General features: G+C 31.4%; 1 protein-coding gene across 1 annotated transcript in view; it reads right to left on the bottom strand.

The window, feature by feature from the left end:
• Positions 1–1093: 1093 nt before the first annotated feature.
• LOC136975237 (uncharacterized) overlaps positions 1094–24973 on the bottom strand; it is a 39317-nt gene continuing 15437 nt past the window's right edge. Inside the window, exons 6-12 of the mRNA XM_067270266.1 lie at positions 15832–15899; positions 15438–15644; positions 7314–7540; positions 6670–6752; positions 6104–6262; positions 5688–6013; positions 1094–1189 (exon numbers count right to left, since the gene is read on the bottom strand). Coding sequence (XP_067126367.1) covers positions 1094–1189; positions 5688–6013; positions 6104–6262; positions 6670–6752; positions 7314–7540; positions 15438–15644; positions 15832–15899 — 1166 coding nt within the window. The remainder of the gene's footprint in view (positions 1190–5687; positions 6014–6103; positions 6263–6669; positions 6753–7313; positions 7541–15437; positions 15645–15831; positions 15900–24973) is intronic.

Raw genomic sequence — 24973 nt, forward strand, 5'->3', positions numbered from 1 at the left:
AAAACTAAAGAATAGAATATTTTATAATTAATTAACCGTTATTAAATTTAGATTGCCAGAAAATATGAATTGTTTCGCAGAGAATTCATAAAATCAGCAGATGTTGAGCGATTTTGGATACAGAAATTTTTTGCATGTTTTTTCGAAATGAGAAACATCTCTTAGAATCGCGCCACCGTAATATTATATGAAATGCTAAAATAATTTCAACACTTGTACATCGAATCGTAAATGTTAACTTGGACCAATATTATTTTCATTTTAAATTTTTAATAACAACGAGCAATTATTTATGACATTTTCGGTTTTTGTTCCCCCCCCCAAAAAAAAACAATTGCTGTGACATTTTTAAGTACACAAAAACATTCGGGTAACAGAAGATGAATTCTCAGGCAGCATGCCAAATAAGACTAGAAGAGACGATTGACAGAGGAACAAAGAAATTAAGTTGGAAAAGAAAAACACAGTGAATGAAAATTGTGTGAGGAGAAGGATAGAACAAATTAGGTACTGGAGGGAATTTGGCTCGGACATTACCAGAAGAATAGAAGACAATAGAATAAATCACAAAGTTGGTATGGGGGAGAAAAAGGACCATAGAGGAGAAAGAGGGAAGACATAGGTAGAAAAGAGAAGAAACCCCCCCATTGAAATAGGTGGGATGGAACGCCGAACCCAAGAGATAGGCTGAATTTTTTCTTTCTTCTTTTCTAAAGAAAAAGGCCCTGACAGAAGACATGTATCAGCTGGGGGCTGTTTTGTTTTAGAGCGTAGGGGAGTGTGATGGAAAACTGTTTGCAATGAAGATTGGAGGTCATTGGTCCCATGGCCTGCAAACCCAGGCTTTCGCTGAAATTTAAAGGAGTCGACAAAAGAAAAGAAGTATATATTTCTTTCTTTTTCTCTTTTCCGTCTCAGTAGGTAAGTGCTGTGACCTGACCTCCTCAAGAAATAATATAATTCCATATTTTAAAATAAAATGCTTGCAAAATTCCATTAAATTCAAAGGGAAAAATATATTTATCTGGACACACCCTAAGTTCGTAAAGGGAATTTAATAGATGTGTTTTGGGAAGTGTAAGGTCAAAGTGTTCTACATATCCTTTATGTGCGAGAACAATCCCCGAATCATTCCCGATTTCTTTTTCTTCGGATGGAAATCTTTCGAATTAACTTGAATTTCTTTTCTCTAAAAAGTAAATAAGAATTTAGATTAGATATACAAATTTTTATTTTGAACTTTTTAATATAATGTATATAACAAAAACTATCGATACCAATTATGTTCATAGGAGTATTACATATTTACAAATAGAGAAGTTTTAGGATCGTAAATATAACAAATTTTTACAGGTAGTGGCAGAAAAGAGGAACAATATTTGAAGTATACTATTATTTATTGTTTACGGAAGAAAAGAACAATACTTTTTGGACTGCAATTAAAAATGCAATCAATAGTATGTTGTTAAATAAATTCGGTTAATGTGGTACCTAGTAGCCAAAGATGGAAACTTCACGTAATCTCGATCCAGTACTTAGTACGTCAAGATGGAGAAAGCTGCGAACTATCGCGTTTATATGCAAATTAATAGGAACGACACATTTCGTCTAGAGTTATCGCGGAAAGTTAACAGGTGTGATAATTGTGTTGGATAGATTTTGACTTAAGACGTAAATTTTTTTTCTTTTCGAAGTTTTTCAGTTAATATTAATTGGTTAGTTATGAGTTCTTTCGAAATTCTTCCCAAGAGTTTTAGGCCGCGTGCACCACCTCGATAGATTTTTCTATTCGATAAGTGCTCGAATCGGAATTTTCCGTAATTAGGTATGGACCCCAGAATCGATAAAAGGTTTTAAATATTGCGGCGTGGTCTAGGATTACAGCATATTCGTAGGAAGTGTGTAAGATTTGTTCGAATTCGTGCCAAATTTTTTATCGGCACGAACCGAGATTCGTGTGTGATGAGATGCAAAAAAATGTCGAAGAAATAGTTCTGCATTCGAAGGAACCTTTAAAGGTAAATGTGGAAAATATCCGTGGATTAAATCTGTTCTTGTAATGGCATCTACAGCATTTGGAATGCTCTTCACCACCTCGGGTAAGCTAGTAGGCATTTCGAATAAACTGCATGTCACTGTCCAACTATATACGTTTTTATGTTATGCGCTAGTTGCTCTGCCACCAATATGACGTCGTTTAAAATCGAATGTCCGAAGAAAACCGTCGAAATCGATGAGACTGTCATATGTAAACCAAAAATATGAAAAAGGCCGCAAACTAAAAAGTACGAAATGGGTTGTAGGGGGAATATGTCGAGAAGACAAGAGCTGTTTTATCTGTCAAGTAAGCGATCGTTCCGAAATCACGCTAAATTGGATTATATCGAAATGTTGTCAATTTCGGGAAGCTTGGTTCTTAACTGACGCAAATGTGGAAAAGTTACAACAACATAGACGATTTAGAAGGCGTCGAAAATAGAGCGCCAGGACAGTCAATACATTCCGGAGAATTTTCGCTTAACCCCCAGAACAGGAAACCATACGCAAAATATAAGAAAGGCTATGGGGGTATTTAAAAAACAAAAAAAATCTACCAAAGCATTACACTGAGGATCTGTCAGACTCATACATGTATTCCTTTATGTATAAAAAGTTTTGTGGTTGGCCTTCAAAAAAACCCGGGGAAAAGTTCTACACATTTCGTGAACCTTTTAAGTAAAGATATTATTTCCGGTTCAGGACGAATTGCCTTTGTGGAAAGAACCCGAGACAGTTACCCTGCAGCCCCAGTTTCTAATATTAAGAAAAAAGTAAAAAAGGTGGTCGAAGAAAAGGTGAAGAAAAGAGAAGAATGCAATATTACTGATGATGATAACGATAAAAGTAGGAACGAAAGAAAGAACAAAGACAAGTAGTCAAACGGTATCAATTCCTGTCCAAACCAAGCGTCGGAAAAAGAGAGAGGAACAGCAGCATGCACAATGACGTAAGTAATAACATTATATAATTATCGTTTATTTTTATTTATTTTTTTAGTATTTCGAAATAGTAATTATTTTAACAAAATCCTTAAGTTTTAAAATCGGGATTCAGTATTTAACAAATCGCGGAGCAAATCACGTGATCACATCTGCTCCATCGTAAATCGCAGTCATAACCAAGATGGCCGCCGCCATCTTGAACTATCATGATAGATTTTACCTAAGAAAAGATCGAGATTACTTTTCGGACGTCCGCCATCTAAAAAAATGGCTATCCAATAAGTATTGTTGTTACACATTAATTTCCATAAATTCCTATAAATTTCCATGTCTTCCGTGTGTCTGCCCTTATTTAATCTCGAGAATGGAATTAGACAGAGGAAAGTAGAGTACAGATATGAAAAACTTAAGAGACGGATGCATACTGTGTCGTATTCTATAAATTTCTTGGTTGTAGTAGCTCTCCTTCTGTATCGTAATTCTTGCGTGTGGTTACACGTGCAGCGAATTTCTCAATGCTTTGTGTAGCATGGATATGACATCAAACTGGTCGTTTTCCTGCACGTTAGATGCTGCACGCAAGAATTTAAATCAATCTTTAAAGAACGTCAGGATGTCTCATCGATAATTTTATTTTCCACGCTGTTATATTGTAACGTAATAGGAGAATGTATTGTAATGTTGTCTAATTTCATTCACCGGGTCTTTTGATTTATCGATATTTTCAGATGCAGTGAACACAAAACGGTATGAAAAAAAAAAAGAAATATCCCCAGGATATCTCTGTGCGAGCTTCCTTGTATGTGTGCTTGTGTGCATGTGTCTATTTCGTTTAATATCTCAGGATAGAGTAAAGATTAAGAAACGAAATTTGACATGTTAACTCTGTGTATAAGAATTAATAAAAAAGGGAGTCTTGCTCGTTTGTCGTTTGTTGGTCCATTCGTCTCCGGTGTTTTGTCGTTGTCTTCGTTTGTCTTTTGCAATTCGTTTTTTTTGGCGTTTTATTTGCAATTGTTTGTTTAGCAGTTAACAGTCTCCTCTAGTCTTCAGCTTTAGCGCTGGTGTTCAGTTCCATTTAAGTTTTAAATAGTTATAATTACTTCTACGAGCAGCCAACTTAGCACTTATACCTACTCTTAGCTATTTATTGCGGCGGAACTCAATTATTGGTGTTCGCTACACTTAGGTTTAAAAAAAAGACACTCTTCTGGGGTCTACGGCTTTATAGTCTAAAACTGAATCTGCCAAAATATTAAACGTAGAGGGAGCAGAAAAACCGATACTTACGCCGCCGTCAGAGAGATGCTAGTTTTTTTTCAATTGTCTAGCTGCTCTCTCTCCTTCCTTGCGCGGCTTCCCTTATCCCCTCTTCACTTTTCCACTTCATAAACACTTTGTGTACGGCCAAAGTCTTTCGTTTAAGTGTGTATAAGAATTACTGATGCTAAATCTAGAACTAAAGGAAGTGGGGAGATAAAGGTAGATCACGTGTGACATCTGAGTCGTGTCCTTGCGTGAGCGCGAACACACATTAATCTTATCTCTCGACTAACTGTACTATTACGTTTCTCCCAGAAACAGGTGCTACATCGCTCCACGTGTTTTTAAGAGTGCCCTGACGATTTCCATACCTATTATAAATGTCCTGATAGATGAAGTGAAGGGTTACTTTTTCGTTTAACAGGAAATTCTTTCGAAAATTTACTTCATTCTTTTCTCCATCTTTAAATAAATGATGCAAATAAATGCCATAAATTGTACTAACGTAACATTAATATCATGCATCAGATAATTGTTATTTCGTTTAATGCCGAAGTAAATAATTGGTGAAATTTGTTGTTAAGCAGTTTTGCCATGTCAATTGTAGTGATAAGCAATAAATTATAGACTTGTATATAACAGTCTCTGCCGACAATATCGCGAAGGAATTTATAGCGCATTATATTATAGCGGCCAATGTGTATGTCAAACTCAACCCATTATATTAGTGCGATATACCTTTAATCCATAGTTTGATTACTTGGATAATGCACACTACAGTAATGCAAATCTACAGGTTGGAAAAGAAAGTCACTTAACCTTCCCCGCTACAAAATATAAAATGTACTCAAAATTTATTCTTTTCATGTTAGGAAACCAAGGGGGAAAAAGATTGATGCGTGTTACACGAGCAACTGCTATCTCGATGGCGGCCAAACTGAATGCGACTTTTGAAACTGGAAATGGACTGATCGTGTGACGCATCATTTAGGGACAGAATTTTCTCAAGGAATTGATTGCTGCAGTGTTTTTATCGAGCGATCTCGAACGGTTAGAGTTATGAACGTTACATGATAACCCCCCATGCTACAAAATATAGAATGTACTCAAAATTAATTCTTTCATGTCAGGAAACACATTAGATCAAAGGGGAAAAAAGATTGATGCGTGTTGCACGCGCAACTGCCAGGCGGCCAAATGCTGTATACCAGAAACATTTATAAGTATTATATTCTCAAATTTTATATAAATAAATTGATTGCTTCTTTATTTTTCCTGTTTATTTATGAATTAGAATATTTTCTTACAGTAAATTTTTTAATGGGTTCAACAAATATTATCTTATTACACTTGAAACACACAACAAATTGTTTTATGTCTGAGTATTAAACCTTTTTTAATATCATTTATTACAGCTAATAAAATGATTTGAACGCACAGTACCTCTTTCATTTTGATGGCGGATTGGTAAGCTAGAGCATATTCCAGTAAAGATAAAAATATCAGAACGATGCAGAATATAAACCAAATATCCAGAGCTTTCAAATAATCGACAGGAGGCACAAAACTTCTGGACTGCACCAAATGAGTGACTAAAGTCAGGATTGAAGTCACACCCAAAGTAACGCGTGCGGGTGCAGCGTGAACATCGATCCAAAATGAGAGCCATGACAGCATGACCACTAATGTACTAGGGATGTAGACATTCATCAGGTTACCGGTTAGACGTCGCTTAAATTTAAATTCGGCAATTAATAGAGTGTGGTTACCTGAAATAATTATAAAGACGTATATTACTAGCAAAGGTTGTATATTACGTGATTAGTTTGTCGAGAAGAAGATATTCAAGTAACACGTACCGGTCAGCCATTGTTCAGTCACCTTCTTTGCTTTAATTTCATCCATTTCGTATGTTAATAAATTCATATGTCTGACGTGTATGCTCTTACCGAGATTTTTGTAAGGACTATTTTCTTCTCCCATCCATTTCAACTGAATTTCTTTATCTGAATGTCTACCTAAAATATAAATATAAATTTATATAAAAACATAGAACCTTAGGTAGTGACTAATCAATTTATTTTCTGAGAATAAAGTTCGATGAAACTAATCACGTGTAAGAAATGTGTTATTTATAAATTATAAAATTGCCTAATTGCATAACTTTTTAAACTGGTTTGTACAGATGAAGTGAAATAAATATTTGTGTTTCAATATTTCCTTGCGAAGCCAGTAAAGATATGCAACTTGTCACTGGATTTTTGTTTATTTTTATACTTGGAATCAATAAATAAAAATTTTTCGGAAATTCGAAATTAGTGAAATTTTTAATTTTTTCTATAGGTTCAAAAGTATTAAATACAGTAGAGAGTCGTTAATCGGTAAACATATCTTTATTATTCGAAAATAATAATGAATTACTTACCTATGAGCAAGTTTAAATTGACAAATCTGAATATCAATGGATAATCATGCAGTTTCATTGGGCAGTCAACTAAAAAATTCATTCTGAAAATGAAAATATTATAGCTTTAATACGAAATTTTATAATTAAAATTGTTAACTTTTGTATTTTATGACATGTCTGATATGACGTTTATCTAATAAATAGGCTCAATGAATTGTCTTGTGTGTGATACGTTAAGATATCTATTGGTTAATGAATCCCTCAAATGCCCTTCGTTGGCTACAAATAACCACCACCTAGCCCAAGTTTTGAATAAAAATGTTATTGTTTAATTACACATAAGAGAGTATTATTGTTTACTATAGCTAGCAGGATTTGCATGATTCATGTAGAATACTGTAACAACAGTTTTAATTACAAAGGACTTATTTTTTAAAATATTCCTTTCATCCCTGATAAATAACAGTACAGATTCTACTTTTAATTCTTTTTTCAAATCGGAATATTGTTCTAAAAAATTGAGTCGAGTGTGAAAGACGAGAAGTCACTTAAATACAATAAATGAATTTTTTTTAAATATCTTGCGCTAAAACGAGGATGCATCTTACATGTCTTAAAATACTATAATTAACATTTTGTATATATTTCTATATTTTAAATACCTGATACCCCCAAATAGCGATTCGTCTGGAAGAACTTTTACAGAAGTAATTCTCGAAGAGTCATAAAATTTTTCAACCATTTTGGTATTAAGAAATACAAATTTTGGTTTCCACAGATTTTTCTCTAACTTACTAGGAAACATCACAGAATCTTTGGCAACAAACTTCTTCAAATTCAATCTCGGATCCTTCCATGCTGCAATAATTGCCAACAACAGACGGAAATCCTGAAAAAAGTTATAAATATATTAATTACTTTAAGTGTCATTTCTCATTGTTAAAGTAAGAGGTTTGAAAAGCTTGAAAATTATTGAAGAAAGTGTACAAATGTACTTTATTTATTTTCGTATTGTGTACCTGGACCAGCATAACAGATCTTACTATACTGGTGTAGTTTCTGATTAACAAAGAGCGAGGAAGTCTTAGTGAAGAAGTAAAACAAAATAGGTTTATTTTCACCTTTATAAGCGAAGGTCGAAGTAGACAATATAAAACCAAAAATAAATAAAACATTAAGGACGTGGAGTTAAAAAGAATTAAAGTGTAATAATATTTGAAATGTACTGTCCATTAGATATCAGTAGTAGTGATTTGATACACACTTTGGGTTATGATTACTGTATATTTGATATACTGTATTTTGTTTTTACCATAGGATTTCGTGTAAAGATCTGATGAACTCTAGGGTATATTTTTAAGTAATATTAATCCCGCTTTTATGTCTCCCATACAATTTGGAGTATATTTTTTTAAGATATATGATTCGTTTTAATTTTCTTATTCGAATATATTTAATTATTTTTCTTCGAATTTATTTAATTTTCTATTTTCAAGAACGTTACAAATATCACAAGAGATAATTTTTTATCCAATTAACGTGTTTGTATTCTACATTTTAAGAAAAACGATTAATTGCTAGTTTTTAAAAATATGATTGGTTGGTGTTTTATATAAATTACTTTAAAAAAAAGAGAGAATTAGTTTTTATTATTAATGCTGCAATCATGGAAATGTATGGTTTCGAGATTACTTACGCAGACTGTAAAAATTATTCTGTTTCTCCTCATTTGTACAAATCTCTGGATGCTTGTATTGCTGCGACAATTAATTTTTCATTCGATATTCCCGTTATCTTGCGTTATTTTAAAATCAATGAAATTTGGAAGGAAGAAGGAAAACATGATTTTATAATTGTTGATGAGAATCAGAGAATTAGTGATGTACGTAACCAGATTATACAATTCGTTTAAACAATGCTGCAAAAAAGAAAGAAATTATATAGGAAAAAAAACAAAAACTTTTTTAATGTTCGAAGTAGACAATATAAAACCAAAAATAAATAAAACATTAAGGACGTGGAGTTAAAAAGAATTACAGTGTAATAATATTTGAAATGTACAGTACTTGTGTCATTGTGAGACCTTCACAATCTGGAAAAACCACATTGGTAAGAAAAATTATTTGCCACAAAAGTTATGAAAATAGACTTAAGAAGTTTGTGTGGTGTTACTCTGTATACCTTCTTACAAGAAAAGAATATTACATTTATGTATGGTTTAGCAGACTCTGTGCAAGAATGGGATTTAATTGAATATTTGATTCAGGAACTGTCTGTGAAAACTGCATCTTTGTTTATGATCGAATCTCATCACTGTAATGTAAGTGTAATTTTAATAATGCAAAATTTGTTTCCCATAAATAAGATTATGAGAGATATAAATTTAAATACTCATTATTTGATTTTATTTAAAAGTAATCGTGATGAGAGTCAGGTGAACTGTTTGGGTCGTCAAGCTTTTGCAGAAAAATTTAATTTTTTCATGGATGCATATAAAAAACGACACAAGAAAGGAATTTGATTATTTTTTATTGGATTTTCGTCTTAAAACGGATAAGAAATTTTCTGTGAGAGATTCATGTTTTCCTGATAAACAAGGTATTTTTTGGATATATTTACTGATAAAATGAAAAATGTAAAGAAAAATTATAACATGTTAGCACTTTTGGCAAAGACTACACAGTCACAGAGATGAGCAATACTGAAAGAAGCTTCTGATCAAATCAATTTTTATGTGAAATATGTGATAATTTGTTAAGAGGAAACATATCGGCTGACGTTCATAAATTAAGAAAATATGAAAATTTTATTTGGAAATTGAGTGGGAAACATATTCCTTAAATACAAAAAAGTAGATTTCAGTAAATTAATGTGGCTTTCCTCTTCTGTTGGATACGTTATTGTCTATAGCAGGAGGGTTAATTGATAAGGTAATAGGAAAACGAATCTAATGGCAAAGCAGACGGCTTTAGTTTTTCTCAAATTATTGATAAGTTATCAAAAGGCTGAAATAAGAATTGGTTCTAATATCGAAGAATTACTCAACAGTACTAATTTTCCCGATGGTGGTAAATTCAAGTTATTAAGTAAATTAAGTTGAAGATATGAGAGAACTGTTTATGCTCGTAAAGAACCTGTTAGAATATCTGTTGTATCCAACAAAATTGAAAAAACAGAATTTCAGCCTGAAGGAAAAGCTGTTTATGATGGATTTATTAAACAAATAATTTTATCCATACCTCAGTTATATCAAAAATTTTGTTTGAAAATTTTTTCTAAAAAAAAAAAAAATTAGAAAACTCTTTTCTTTAGAAAATTTATGAAACTTTTATTCTTTAGGAAAAAAAACCTTTTCTTCAATGCTTTCTTCAGATTTCCAAACAAAAAATATTCGATAATTCTATATATTGAAATAATAATAAGTTAAATACATTATTACGTATTTAAAAAAATAATTTTTTTATATAAGAAATATTATATTATTATTATGAACCCGCTGATCAGCATCATTCTTTATCTTCGTAAGCTAATTATGAACCACGTAAGAAATTGTAATGTCTTATGGTGTTTTTTTTCCGTTTCAGTTAGTTTTTAGAATTTATTCCAGAGAGAAAAATAATTCTTTATCATATGGTGAGATTCAAAGTAAAAGCTTGATGATGGTTTCTCAAAGTTAACTCCTATTTAGAAAAAAATTTCATTTTTTTAGAAAATATTTTTCATTTAATTTACTTTTTATAGCATATTTTTATTGGAAAATTATCTTAGAAAATTCATTTTTTAAAAATATTTTTTAATTAATTTAGAATTCTGAGGATGATTGAAGTCTATATTTTTTTAAAACTATCTCAGCATCAATTATAATCAAGTTTTATCTAAAATAATAAAATTCTATTGACGAAAATTCAATTAGAATTTTTTAATGATATTAACATGTATTTATGTATTAAAAGTGGGATTAGAGAGAGAATAGGTTTAACAGGAAAAAAGATATGCAAAAGCAAATAACTCCTAATTCCAAAAAAAGTATGATAAACAATCAGCCCTCATAATTTATTCTTTCCATAGATGCAAAATAATCTTTAGGGATTTGTAATGAATTTCTTATTTACCGATGAATAAGTTTGGATGGTTATCGGAAGATGAAATAAATGCGTTAGATATTGATAATATATTAATAAAAAAAGATTGGTTATATTTTAGGAGTAGATCTTTAAATATCCTGAAAAATGTTTACGGTAGACATAATGATTTACCATTTAGTTTTTGAGCATATTAATTGTTATTCGAAACATAAATGACTTTATCTGAAACTCCCTAAATTTAATAATATTAATAAAATGTAAAAATACAGAGCATTCACAAAGATACAACCTTTGTCGTTGCCTTTTTCTTTTCGTCGTTTTATTCTTGCTATTTTAGTTTATTTTTTTTAAAGTATTATTGTTATACGTGCAAAACACCAGAGGAGGTTTTACCTTTTTACATGTTTGTTGCAGAGGCAGTAGCCTATATAAGAACGGCCGTCTTTCATAATTTTTGTAATTTTCGATGGACTACTGATGGTGTGCAACTTACAAAGTTTTATCTTTTGTGAATGCTCTGTATTTTTACATTTCTTAAATGTTAGATAACATCGGCCACGATTTTATTTTGCTATTTTTTAATATAATAATAATAACAAATTAATTCCTAGTCTTTTTAAAAAAGAAAAACTATATAAAATTTAAAGTTTTATCTGTTAACTATAACAGCTACTTAACCTACATATCTTGCTGATATGTAGGTTAAGTCATTTTTTTTCCTCTCATGTACAATTTTTCTTCTAGCCTAGAGGCTTAGAAGAAAATGTATTGGTCAATTTATACCTACAAGTATATTGGTCAATTTGTACCTAGAAAATACAGGTTTAGATGTTTTTTTAGATTGCTTCCAGCAGTTCAGTGTATTTGGAACTCTATTTTTAGCTATAATATTTGGTATAAATATAGAAGGGATTTTAAAAGATTTTACTGAAAATAGAGAAAAAGCAATTGCTGAATTTCGTTTATGAACACATGTATTTCCATATTAATAAATCGTTATGAACACACGTTTTGTCACAATTTCAGGATATATTATTTCCATTTAATTTTCAAAAAATTCAGAAACAATTTACTTTTAGATTATTTTAAATTTATTGACAGTTACAATTTTTAAATTCTTGCTGTCTATTTTAACTGAAAATTTAAAAAGTGGGACTTATAAATTTTTAACCAATATGAATATTTAATATTATACAAGACGAAAAAAAATTCTAAAATTTACTTAATTCATAGTGTTTGTAATAAAACGTATCCTTGCCTAAAAATTTCATAAAATGTAATTGTAATAAATTGAATTAACTTTTTATTAGAAATTGTAAATTCTATTAAAATATATCCTAATATAGATTTTTTTTTGTTATAGAATACAAACACATGGTTGGAAAAAATGATCTACTTCGTGATATTTGCAACGTGTTAATGATTTTGATAGAAAAATTAAAAGAAATTCAAAGAAGAAAAATTTAAGAAAATTAAAAAATATAATTACTATGGTTAAAAATAAAATTATTACCCCAAGTGCTATCGCATCACTACTGATGCAACATTAATAGTATCATATTAGTAAAAAGATTTCACGAAATTAAATATATATTTTAAAAATAAGAAGAACTGTTGCAAATTTTTTCAGCTAAAGATTAGTTTTTTATAAAAATTGTAAATGCTAATAACGAGTGAAATCTTTATTAAGTCCGACCCCACTCAAAATATGACACACGAACCCCCTCTATCTCCCACCTCTCAAGCTTCAAGCATCAAAATTTAATAGTAAACGAACATCTGTCATATACAGGTTGCTACGCGCGAATTTCGTTCTTTAATCATTCTCTATTCTAAGATATTAATTGAAACCCATATACAAGTATATCCATAGATGTCCACGGAATGTTTTACGTTTTTTGTTGTTACAATTTTGGTTGAGGAGGTTCCCAAAACTTGGAATTTGAAAAGTCCAGAAGATCAAATATTACAAGATACCAATATTTTTCTGGTGTTCTTATATATAAGCAGGAGGTAATCGTCGGTGGCCCATCTGTTATGAGATGTAATAAAAAGAACTTTTTTATATAATCACTTATAAAAAAGTAAATCGCTTATTTTTGAAGGTAGACAAAAGTTTTTAAAGAAATTGAAAATGCGAATAACAACAAGATTTTCCTTTATATCGAACCCACTCGAGATATCATACACAATTCCTTCTATTTCCATACTCTGTCGAATTCAGTACTACAAATTTTAATAGCGTTAATGTTTTCTTATATACAAATTAGCATGTAAAATACTTAATTTTTACCCCATCCATCCTGTGACATTAAACGTCATATGCCAACACGCAGAGAATTTTTCACGTGTTTTTGACTTTCGTGGATTTATGGGCCTTAAAACCCAAGAAAAAGATTTACAAAAGAAAGTGTCACTCGAGAGCCTCTTTTGTGTTATGTTGGCTTCCTTCAGATATTTTTAAATCAAACTTACACTTTTTTTTATATTATAATTTTCTTGCTGCTATAGGCATTTAACGAATTATCTGCCCATACAATTTCATGAAGTAGAGAAGACATTTCTTCTCTCTTTATTGACTTTCTGCCACATCATTTAAAAACCTACTTTGATGTTATGGAGACTTGTTCCATTTTTTTCGAATTTGCATTTATATTTTTAGTGTTTTTTCCTACTTCTATTTGGGAAGAAATATCCTTGGGAGAATCTCTGTTTTGATACATCATGAGATGAATTTTAATTTCGTGAAAGTTATTACTTTTCGTTTGTTTGTGATTGTTTCCGTAGAATCGCTAGACGATGATTTCATACATGACATTAACGAAAATTACAGAAAACAATAAGTAAAATTTTCTTTGATTATCGCACGTCATTCTCGAATTCCTCAAATTTGAATAGTTAGTCGGGAAATCTGTGTGTCGATTCTTGAAATCTTTCAGAAAATTAATTGGGGAAGGCAATTTGAAAATAAACTGTACATCTATAAATTTCCACTGTCATCTGTCTGCCTGTCAATCCTTAATTTCGAGAACGGATTTAGATAGATGAAAAACGAGAGAAGATATGGATAAATTAGGCCCCAATTAACTGTATATACGAACTTCCGATCAAACCGGAAGTGACGTTATATATCTTCAATTCAAAATTTTTTCCTTGAAAGTTGTTAGATAACCGCACGACTTTATTGTTGAAGAAAAAGTATGATGTACAGGGGCAAGCCGATACTAATTTGAGGTGGAGAGCATATATTTTAAGTTAAAGAAATTAAAAATATAATTAAAATGGCAGCCTAGCTTTGTAACTATGTTACAATAAATGATTGCAAATATTTTATTTTTTACAAGGATATTTTTTTCATGAAATATTTTCGCAAAAAGCATCAACGAAGAAATAAAAAGTAAAACTTTTCTTTTATAATTTTCGTTAATAAATTCAATTATTCCTTTTAATAAAGTAGAATTTATTTAAAGATTAATACAGGATAATTTAAGGTTAAATCGTCAACTAGGACAATCTATTATTAGGACTTATTATACTGGATAACTGGTTCTGCAAATTAAGTAAACAAAGTCAGAAAAACAGTCTTTATTTATCACCTGAACACATACACAATATCTTTGTGTTTCGGACCTGTTGGTCCATCATCAGCAAGTTTTCGACCGACATTCTCTAAAAATTTCAATTTAAAATTGTTACAAACTTATTTAAAAAACAAAAAAATTCCCAACAATAAAATAATTTAAAACTTACAATTCCTGGGTTTTTAAATACATTCTCGAATCCAACAATATTTAAAATAAAGATTAATAATACAAATCCAACCTTATTCCTGCATTTAAAACAATATAAATAATTAAATTAATAAAGATTGGTTTAAACATATTCTAATAAACTAATTACGGAAAGAGGGGAAGTATAAAAGTGGGTCTAAAAATATGTTTGATTTCCCGCAAAAATGCAAAAAGATTGCAATTTGTCACGTCATAATAAGTTAATGGAACGTTTATATCACAGATATCTGTAATTTGGTATTGTTTTTAAAATTGTATCTATAAAATTCGAATGTATATTATTGTCACCTCGTCACAATGGAAGGCTGCAGTTTTTAATCAATTTATAGTTTAAATAATCAAGTAACATACAGTGCAACCTGGAAGTTCGTGTATATCTAATTGCAACCTTCCCGACGCTAATCTTTCCATATGTGGCCTCGATTTTAGTAGGGTCTTGCCCTTGTACATCATACTTTTCCGATAGCTATGGAGCCTTACCGGTCAGCTATCTAACTCCTTTCAGAGAAAAATGCTTGAATATAAATAAGGTAACTTCCGTTATGAATCGATAGTTTCGTATATAGTCAATTAGGGCTTCCTACTCTTAGTATTTTCAATCTGGCATTGAATTTCATCTATGTAGCACCGTTTTTAAAATGAAAGAAAGACAGACAGCGAACAACAGTGGGAATTTATAGGTCTACAGTTCTTTCAAATTGCAGCCCAATGATATTATAAAACTAACATTTATTAACGATTTTTATATAATTTTACAGTGATTATAATGTTTCCGTTGATTTTTTATGTAAAAGTGGTAAAAAAAATCATTTGTATGCAGGTCGTGTGAAACATGACATCCAAGAATAGAGAATCGATGTTGTTTGCACATGTTTTAGTGGATTAACGTACACGGAAGTACAAACTTTACCCAGAAATTCAGGAAGTCTGCTCCTATCAGAGTCAATATTAGACTGTTGGTTTCTAAATTTGAGGTTCCGGTAAAGTACACGATCCATAATGTTCCAGTAAACCTAACACATCGGACGAAACGGTACAAGGTGTAGAAACTGTAACGTGCAGGAGGAGGAAGAACGCTATGCAATCCACGAAGCAATGTGTCACCGTGTCTCGAAGGCTATGGAACAGGAAGATTTGATGATACTTTCGTGTATGTTAATTTACAACCATTGACAAACCATAGCGATTCTCTCTTCTTGGATCGGCGTGTTTCACACGAATTAAAACATATAATTTTGTTACATTTTCACAAAAATGGAACGAGACCTTATAATCACCATTTATTTTATTAATATTTGACTTACCATAGTTGCTTCGTTTATTTTGTCAATTCCCAGTATTTGAAACGAAATGTAAACAGATGCGGGTAAATCTGTAGAAAGAAAATGTTTTAATTCTAATTGAGCATTAAGTATTAAGTCATAAGTCATTAAAGCATTAAGTATTAAGTCATAAGTCATTAAAGCATTAAGTATTAAGTCGTAAGTCTACGCTCAGGATCTGGGATCGAATCCGGACAGGATGTTTTCGTAGTTGACTCGTGTCAGATTTGTCGCTTTCTATTTTTTACCATGGATAAAATAGGAAATGGGCTCGGTAAATGGAGAACGGGGGATAAAAATACGTGTATATATTCTAATATTGAATAATAATTATGTTTATTTCTTTATAAAAATAAAATATTTTTTATAATATTGATCAAAAATGTCTTTATATATGATTTATTACGTTATAAATTTATTTGTAGTATTAAAATTTTTAAAAAGACAAGTAATACCTCTGTTACCATGGGTAATTTTTTCTGCATTCTCCAAAAGAAATTTTTTAATATAAAATAGAGTTGTAAGTTTTTAAATCTTATAAACGTATTAAAAATTAGTTTAATTTAAATATTTATAAACTGATTAAGATTAATATATATATATAATTTACAATAAAAAATACGAATACATTAAATATATGAATTAAATCATAATGTGCAATTAATAGCGAAGTGTTACTTAATTCTTGTTAATTTATTTTAATTGTATATGTATATATAGTTTTTAATTTAATTTATAATATTTAAAATGAAATTCTTGGTTCAACTCACTGTTAACTGCTGGTGCAACGTCAAGACTGTAATTTGCAGGAATGATTTCGGTATCTCCTGTTGCCCTTAAAAAACAAAAGAAGAGAAAACTCTTATTGTTACATCATCGCAATGCAAATCTGCAGTTCTGAACTTATTCCAATTTAAAAATAAATATAACTTTCGACGCTGAATCTGAAAAGTGCGATTATTCTTTCTTTACGATGACTGCATTTTTGAGATGACTTCTATCACAGAGAATGTGAGATCATGTGAATACTATATACCTCAGACGGTTGAGTGACATATTGTTCATTTCATTTTATTGCGAGGATCAATTTTATATCAAATATATCGTTGTGTACAGCGAGATACACATTTGAATTGAAATCTCGCGATATCTGGTTCAGACAAGCAGTTCGTATATAGTTAATCGGTTTTCCATTCCCTAAGATTTTTATATCCGATCTCGATTTTTTGTATCTAACTTCATTATCGAGTTAAACGAAGGAAAGACGACAGTGGGAACGTATAGGTCTGTAATTCGAAAATTGAAACGCAATAATAAAACGAGCAAAAATTATTGTGGCATTCTAACAATGCTGGGTTGAGATTTTTAATTATATTTTAAATTTATTTAATTTAAAATATATGCTCTGAATTTCAAATGATTAATGTCTTGCTCTTGATAATGTATGTCATACTCTTCCTGATAACAACAGTTCTGCTGGTCATTTATGTAACTTTGTTCTGGTGATGTTGGCTGGAATGTCGGGTGGTGAAGGTGGCAGCCTACTTCTCTCGCAGACCAGAATCGAATACCGAAAATTCAAAAAAATTATAGGAATTTTTCATGTGGTGGCTTGTCCGGATATGTCAGTTCCATCTCTTGCCACCTGGCCACTTCAATGTGGAGCTAAAATCCATAATGGGATTACTAAAAGTGGTCTTCTTTGTGCCCGTAGAGCAGAAAGTGTTAAAAAAAATCTATTCTGTGAAAAATTTTTGAATTGAGATTACGTGACTTCCTATCCATACAGGAAGTATGTCTATTGTTAATCAGAGTTTTCTGTCTCTAAGATTTCCATATTTGGTCTCGGCTTTTATCTATTTAACATTTTCTCGAGATTAAGGAAGGACGTACAGTTAAACGGATGACAGTGGGAATTTATAGGCCAAGAATTTTTAAAATTTCAGTCTAATTAAGTACTATATACTAATTAAAATTGGTGGGTTTCATTCGAAATTTCGAAGTTGTTTTTCATTTACAGCATTAACAAGAATCCTCGGAACATTAAGCTTTTATTCTTATAAAATTTTCTATCAGAAACGTATTTTCTGAAACGTTGACTTGTACATGCGTATATGAGCCGTTGATTTTGAAAGTGAGGCAAATCCACTTTGCTGTATATTCCCCAGGATTATTACAAATTAATACAGAAATGTCGCAAACATAATACATTTTTGTACATGAAATGAAAAGTGAAGTCTTCTATTCAACCAAACTTCTGGAGGAAGCAATTTTGAAAAGAACAAAATAAGCTAATGGAGAAACTGTCAATTGGTTGAATATTTTCTGGATAAGTTTTTCAAGAAATGCGTCGTATAAATTGTTTTAGAGAACATCGATGGAAAAAGATTCGCAATTTAAAACTCTTGATTTATCACCAAAACGGGGAGGACAAGTAGTTTTGGAAAAATAGTATTATCATCTTTAAATGCAAAAATTTGGCATATTACTAAAGAAAAACATAAAGATACGATGGATTTATTACTCTACGTAGCACCCATTCATCGTGAATACTTAAAAATCTGCTCCAGACTAAGAAATATAATTATATACATGCGACTTATTACTGAATATTTTTTCTTACCTTATCGGGTCTCGTCCCTCACCACCCGGCCGCCCCATTGTAGGCTTGACCGAACCCATAATAGTCTTGCAAAAAAGAGGTTCTCTTAGTGTCTACAGGGCGGAAAGTTTTAAAAATTATTTTACGTAATATATAATATGTTAGGGGATACTGTAGATTACTAGCTATGGAATTTCGGGACTTTAAGTATATATCTGAACCGAGGGGACCGAGACGAGTTCAACGATACCCTACTTTTGGACCGGAGACAAAAAATAAGAAAGTTATCATAGTTTTTAAGTTATCATACTTTTTTAATGCTTTCATGCAGACGGCACCGTAGTTGCTAGTGCTGCCATCTCGCGGTAAAGTCTGCAAACAAATTTAAAAAAAACACGCTGAAAGGCAAGAAATTGCACGAACAGTCGAACGCCATTTCCTTTTTTTTCTTTTATTCAAGAACTACCGTGAATCAATAACTAGTAACGTTAAACAATCGGCGGCCTGTCGGCGGCTCCCCTCCCGGGGGAGTCCGTCGGGAGCACGAACAGTCGAACGCCAGTTCCTTTTTTTCCTTTTGTTCAAGCATCGCGACTCCCGATTGCGATAGCGCGGTCGGCACATACTACTAGCCGACCGCGAGCGATAGCGAGACTGAGGGGCCGTAGCCCCGAGATCGACTAGCGAGGATGTGCGAAAAGGACTTAACTCGAACTGTAGACGATCAGTGTGCTCGTGGATCAACATCTGCCTCTGTTGAAGGTATATATGGCCGCTTGTCGGACTTCCTGTTAAACACGCGATAGGCTTAGTGGAGAGAGTGACGCGACTCCCGATCATTGCGCGATCGCCGAAAAAAGTATGACAACTTTTTTATTTTTCGTCTCCGGTCCAAAAGTAGGGTATCGTTGAACTCGTCTCGGTCCCCTCGGTTCAGATATATACTCAAAGTCCCGAAATTCCATAACTAGTAATCTATAGATTACTAGTACACCCATATGTTGTTTATAAGTCAATTCTGCTCCTTGTTATTCAAATTTAGGGAAAAATCCTGTCCTCGAATCGTATATTTTGTTTTATCTCTACGTACTAACACGACATGTGGGCGATCTGTCTGAGAAGACGCCTTTCAGGAGGACTTTCTATGTAAAATAGGCCCCTATTTAGGTATTATTGATGTTAGTCAAAACCCGTTTTTAGTTAGAAAGCGTTTTAACTAGTTGAAACTAGTTTATACTGGATGTCTTTGTTAAAACCCGTTTTGTCTAGTTAAAACTAGAATTTACTGCTAGTCAAAAATGAATTTGAGTTAAAACTAGTTTTAACTAGAAAAAACGCGTTCTAACTAAAAACGGGTTTTAACTGTAACATTGACATGCAGAAAATTCGGAAAACTCCGTGTCACAATCCATTGGCCAGGCGCATCATCATAGATTAAATACATGCTGTGTGAATATGCTTGTATACTGCATTCTGTTGCAACTCAAGAATGACTTTATGCATGCTCATCAAATATGCTTAACAAAGTAAATTGTATATGGAGAAAATTGCTAATTACTCTTACTCTGAGTTATTCATATTTACTTATTATTATAAATGATATGATTTAATAGAAATTTTTTATAAGTTGACTATACCTATTTCGGTTATTATAGTATTACTACTAATTTATTATTACATTGATAGTAATTCAGAAATGCATTAAATATTAACTGTTAAATAAAATGGACATTATTACAATAGATGTGTTTGAAATATATAAAATTAATGATTTACAGTTAGAACAAGCTATTGTTTACTGTGACGTCGTTACAATGCACTCATGTTTAGTAGTTTCTTGCGCCTGTAGAGTACATTACACTTTTCCTATTAAGAATAGTCATGCCGTCATCTATCTAACTCATTCAAGGGAAAGTTTTTGCATTAAAATAGCGTATATAGTTTATATATAGTTAATCGGGACATTTTGTCTTTGCATATCTGATCTCGACTTTCATGTTTCTAATTTTTTTGTCGAGAGATCAAGGAAGGACAAACAGTCGAATAGGAAAACTGAGCATACTTTCATACTCGGATATCAGAGACTGTTTCGGAATAAGTGTACCCTGTTACATGTTCGAAAATACGTCAATTTTATATTAGCTTTTCCTAATTAACAATAATAATTTGATCTACAATTTTCAAATTATAGATCCATCAATTACCAATTTAACTGTGTGTTTGTCCTTCCTTTATCTCGAGATCGAAGTGAGATAGGTGAAAGTCGAGAGCAGATATAGAAAGCTAGGGGCAGAAAGCCAACATTAATTATTAATTTAATTACGTACGAATTTTTACTCATCTACGGAAATCACGTTACTTCAACTAAAAACTTTACTTCTGGACAGAGTGAGGGGATGACCGGTATTACTCTATTGCTAACAGGAAAAATACGATTTACAGGTGCAAGACACTAGTAAAATGCAGAGCATATATTTTATATTTAAAAAATCAAAAATGATATTAAAATTGTAGCCAAACATTTCGATGATTCACAATAAGCAATTGTTCATTCTAAAGTTAGTTAATGGAGGACAAGACACATGAAAGAAAATTAACACAGTATATGTATATAGATCCAAACTTTCTATTTATTTAAAGGCCTAGAAGTTTGAGCAATATTATTATTTAATGTAATTATTTTTTAAATTTAAGTTATACGTCATTTTTTTTTATGTAAATAAAATTGAAAAATATTTATAACTTACCATAAATATGTGATTAATAGAGAAACAAAACTGATAGAATAAACAATCATTACTGCAAATTCCAAGACCAACAACGAAAGCAGTAATAACTATTCTAATGATAGTTTTATGCCAGATTTAAGTCAGCAGTTGAGGTTTTATAATATAAAATAAAATGCAACGATTACTTGTATTCTAATGTTTGTTTTATTGATTCTTGTGAACACGTGATCTGCAATACAAACTAATCGAGATTGGTTACTTTTAAAACTCTTTTTAATGTATTACGTACATTGAATTACAATAAGTATCAATAGCGAGGTTGAGGCCGACGTTTTAAACGCGAAATCGTGTACGTCGGACGTTCAGCGCCTTTCCTGTAAGCCTAGAAGTTTGACAATGGCGTTCGGAATGTCGAGCATGATTCCACTGACTTTCCAAACTCCATTGTCAAACTTCTAGGCTTACAGGAAAGCAGCGCTGAACGTCCGACGTACACGTTTTCGCGTTGAAAACTTCGGGCTCAACCTCGCTATTAATTCATCTTATTTCTTAACCGCTTATTTATTCATAATATATTAAAAATTCATTAGTTATTAAATACTCAAAAATAAAAATTTAATTATGGAATTTCTTAAGTATTAGAATGGCTGCATTTTATGGAATTTCTTAAGTATTATCGATAGAATGGCTGCATTTTATGGAATTTCTTAAGTATTAGAATGGCTGCATTTTATCAGCTTTTATATGAAACATTATTATAAAATTGCTTATTTTTTCGTAAATGAAAATTAGGCTGCAATTTACAAAATGTCGACATATCATTCCCACTGTCTTTTACTGTCTTTTTGTCTGTCCTTTATTAATCTTAAGAACGGAATTAAACATATCAAAATCGAGACCAGATAAGATCTTAAGGTCTAGAGGCTTGATTGAATATGAACGTCTCTTCTTGAACAGAAATCACGCGGTGTCAAATAAAATTTTTTACATAAGTAGAGTTAGATGACCGTCGTGACTCGATTGTTATCAGGAGACCCACGATGTACAGAGTCAAGACGCCACTAAAATCCAGTCGACTGAAATTGAAGTGAATTTTTTAAATTAAAAGATGATTAAACATTGCGGCTTGGCATTATGATGACTTAACAATAAATAACATCAGATTTTTACTTTCCCGGCTGTTATGTATACATCACACGGGAAAATTATTGGAATTGTGTGAAATTTGATCTTCTGAGATTTTACAAATTTTTATGTATTGAGACCCATAAACCCAAAAAAGTCGAAAAACCGGCAAAAAACCACCATGGACGTGTTTGTGTGTGTTGATGTCTATTTTGCTTAATATCTCTGGATGAAGTACAGATTATGAAGTGAAATTTGGCAAAAGTTATTTTTTAAATAAAATCTCATAACAATCGGGAAATCACGCAAATTGTTTTTATATATTTTAATTAAGTTTTTAATGTTTATTATTTAATGTTACTTATTTTTATGTATTATAAATAATACAGAATATAGAAGATTTTTGTGAAATAAATGTTTTGTTTATATTTATAATAATTAATATCGAAAGTACCTGTGATTTGCAGAGAACTGGTATCATGATGCTGTAATTGAAAATATTTTGGTAATGGCATGTAATGAGTTGGATTGATGGGCAATTTGTCAATCTAGGAGGACTTTCTATGGAAGCTGATTCCTATTTAGGCGGTAGGCACGTGAAGAAACCTCGGAAAACTCCACGTGATAAACCCATTGGTTAGGCGCAATCTCGCGACAAAATTCGAGAGTTCAATACTTCAATCCATTAGTGACTCAATACATCAAGTGTTAATACAGGAATTACTACCTGGTTACAACACAATACTGAATATTTTAAATGATTTGATTGAACTCAAAATTAATTTAAAATTATGAATCTTTACACAAGAATGCGGCGTAACCACTTATTTTGAAGACGAACTTGGATATTTTATTAGTTAAAAACTGCTTTCAATATAGCACGAGTCAGTTTGAATTAAAATGGTAAATAAACGAATGGAAACTCGTTGGGTTAGAGGTTTTACCAGCAATTAGAGTTTTCTTGTATTTGTTTTTTTTTTGTACCGCACGCGATGAATTTTACGACTAAAACTTTGTACAGCCACGGCCTATAGCCAAAGTTTTAGCGAAATTATTGTTATGTTGTTTTTATTATTTATAAAATGAAAATGTGGTAAACAATGAATATTAAATTAAACACGCTTCAATTCTCTTTTTTGCATCTAATTTACTTCTCGTTATTACTAATCAATTTCGACAGACGTATAACTGCATACCTGAATACATATTTTGTCTATAAAAACGATGGCCAGCTCGCTCACTTTTTTCCTCCTATTCTAACTGGTTCAATCTGTCAACGTGTAAATATAAATAAATGTTGCTTTTGTTAACAAATTGTGTTTATTCGCAAGAATCAGATGAATTTATATTAAAAAAATAATAATAATAAAGAAATAACAAAAATTTTTATCCGTGAAAGGATTTACTTTTAGAATAAGAAGAAAACGTGAAATCATTTAATTCAAATTTAATTTGTAGTATTCGTGTATTGTGTTTAATCAATATAGTATAGAACCGTATTGATTAAACCAGTTACACCACTCAGTTACCCTCTGAGTTAAACAACTGAACTTTTTATAGGTAGTTTGGGTTGGAGCTTCATCAACGAGTTGTCCACGTGGAGTTTTCTGGTTTTTCGTCACGTGTCTAACTGAAATAGGGCTGGTGAGTTCTGCATGGATGCATCCTGTTGGTAGATCGCCACGTGTTGCGTTATCCTATTTCATTAAAACCATTTAAACCATATTTTTCTTCGATACTAGAATATTTTTCATCTTCAAGTAATTTTCGTGATTACATAACTTCGATCGAAAAATTACTTTCGAGCTTTAATTATTGTATTTAAATACGTTTATTACTTGCGGCTGTTTCCATATACAAATACTAAACACTGTAAAGATAAATTGGATTTTTAAAACATCTGGTCCAATTTAACTGTAAATGACATCGAAATTATGCTTATTACGCATGTTTCACTTACATAAGAAGTGTGAGAATCTGAATTTGGGAAGAATAAATAGGGAAAAAGATTTATAAAATTTAGTAGAAAATTAGATTTATTTTATAAAGGAAAAGAAAGATAAAATCTTATCTAGTTCAACATCTTTCTTTTGTTTCCTATGATTCGGAGGATGTTGAAGTTCCTGTTAGATTGACAATTAGTCAAAAAATGACCGCATCGGGAGCAAACCGGATTGGCCGTCATATTTTCTATAAAAGGTGGAAGTCACCTTCACTTAGGGCTTTTAATCATAGTCAACATGCTATTAGCCATCTTGCCTTGGTTCCAGTTCAGAAGTTCGTAGCCTATAGAGATAGCCCGTCTCATCAGAATACATTCAACTTTACGTAAATGAAAGAAAAGATTCGCTTTGGTAAATACGATAATTTACGTAAGCTCTTTTCCCCCGTAAAGAGGATTAGGAAGCTATAGCTAAGTAATTTCGCTCTTCAGATAATCCGAAGTATTTAGTCAATATATTTACAGTCATTATACTTAATTTTGCTAGCGTTTTATAATAATTTGTATGCACTGTAAATAATCTATTTATTTATGTATCTGAATAAATATCTAATTTAGTTATTTGTGGATTTGTTCCCCTCCATTTCGCGAATCGACACGACCCCTAGGCCACTCGAATTAGCCCCTCGGAAGTATAATTAGAGACAGATTTAAGCGCGAGTTCAA

Source organism: Centruroides vittatus, unplaced genomic scaffold (genome assembly GCF_030686945.1).
Source record: "Centruroides vittatus isolate TY-2023 unplaced genomic scaffold, ASM3068694v2 contig_367, whole genome shotgun sequence".
Taxonomy (NCBI): domain Eukaryota; kingdom Metazoa; phylum Arthropoda; class Arachnida; order Scorpiones; family Buthidae; genus Centruroides; species Centruroides vittatus.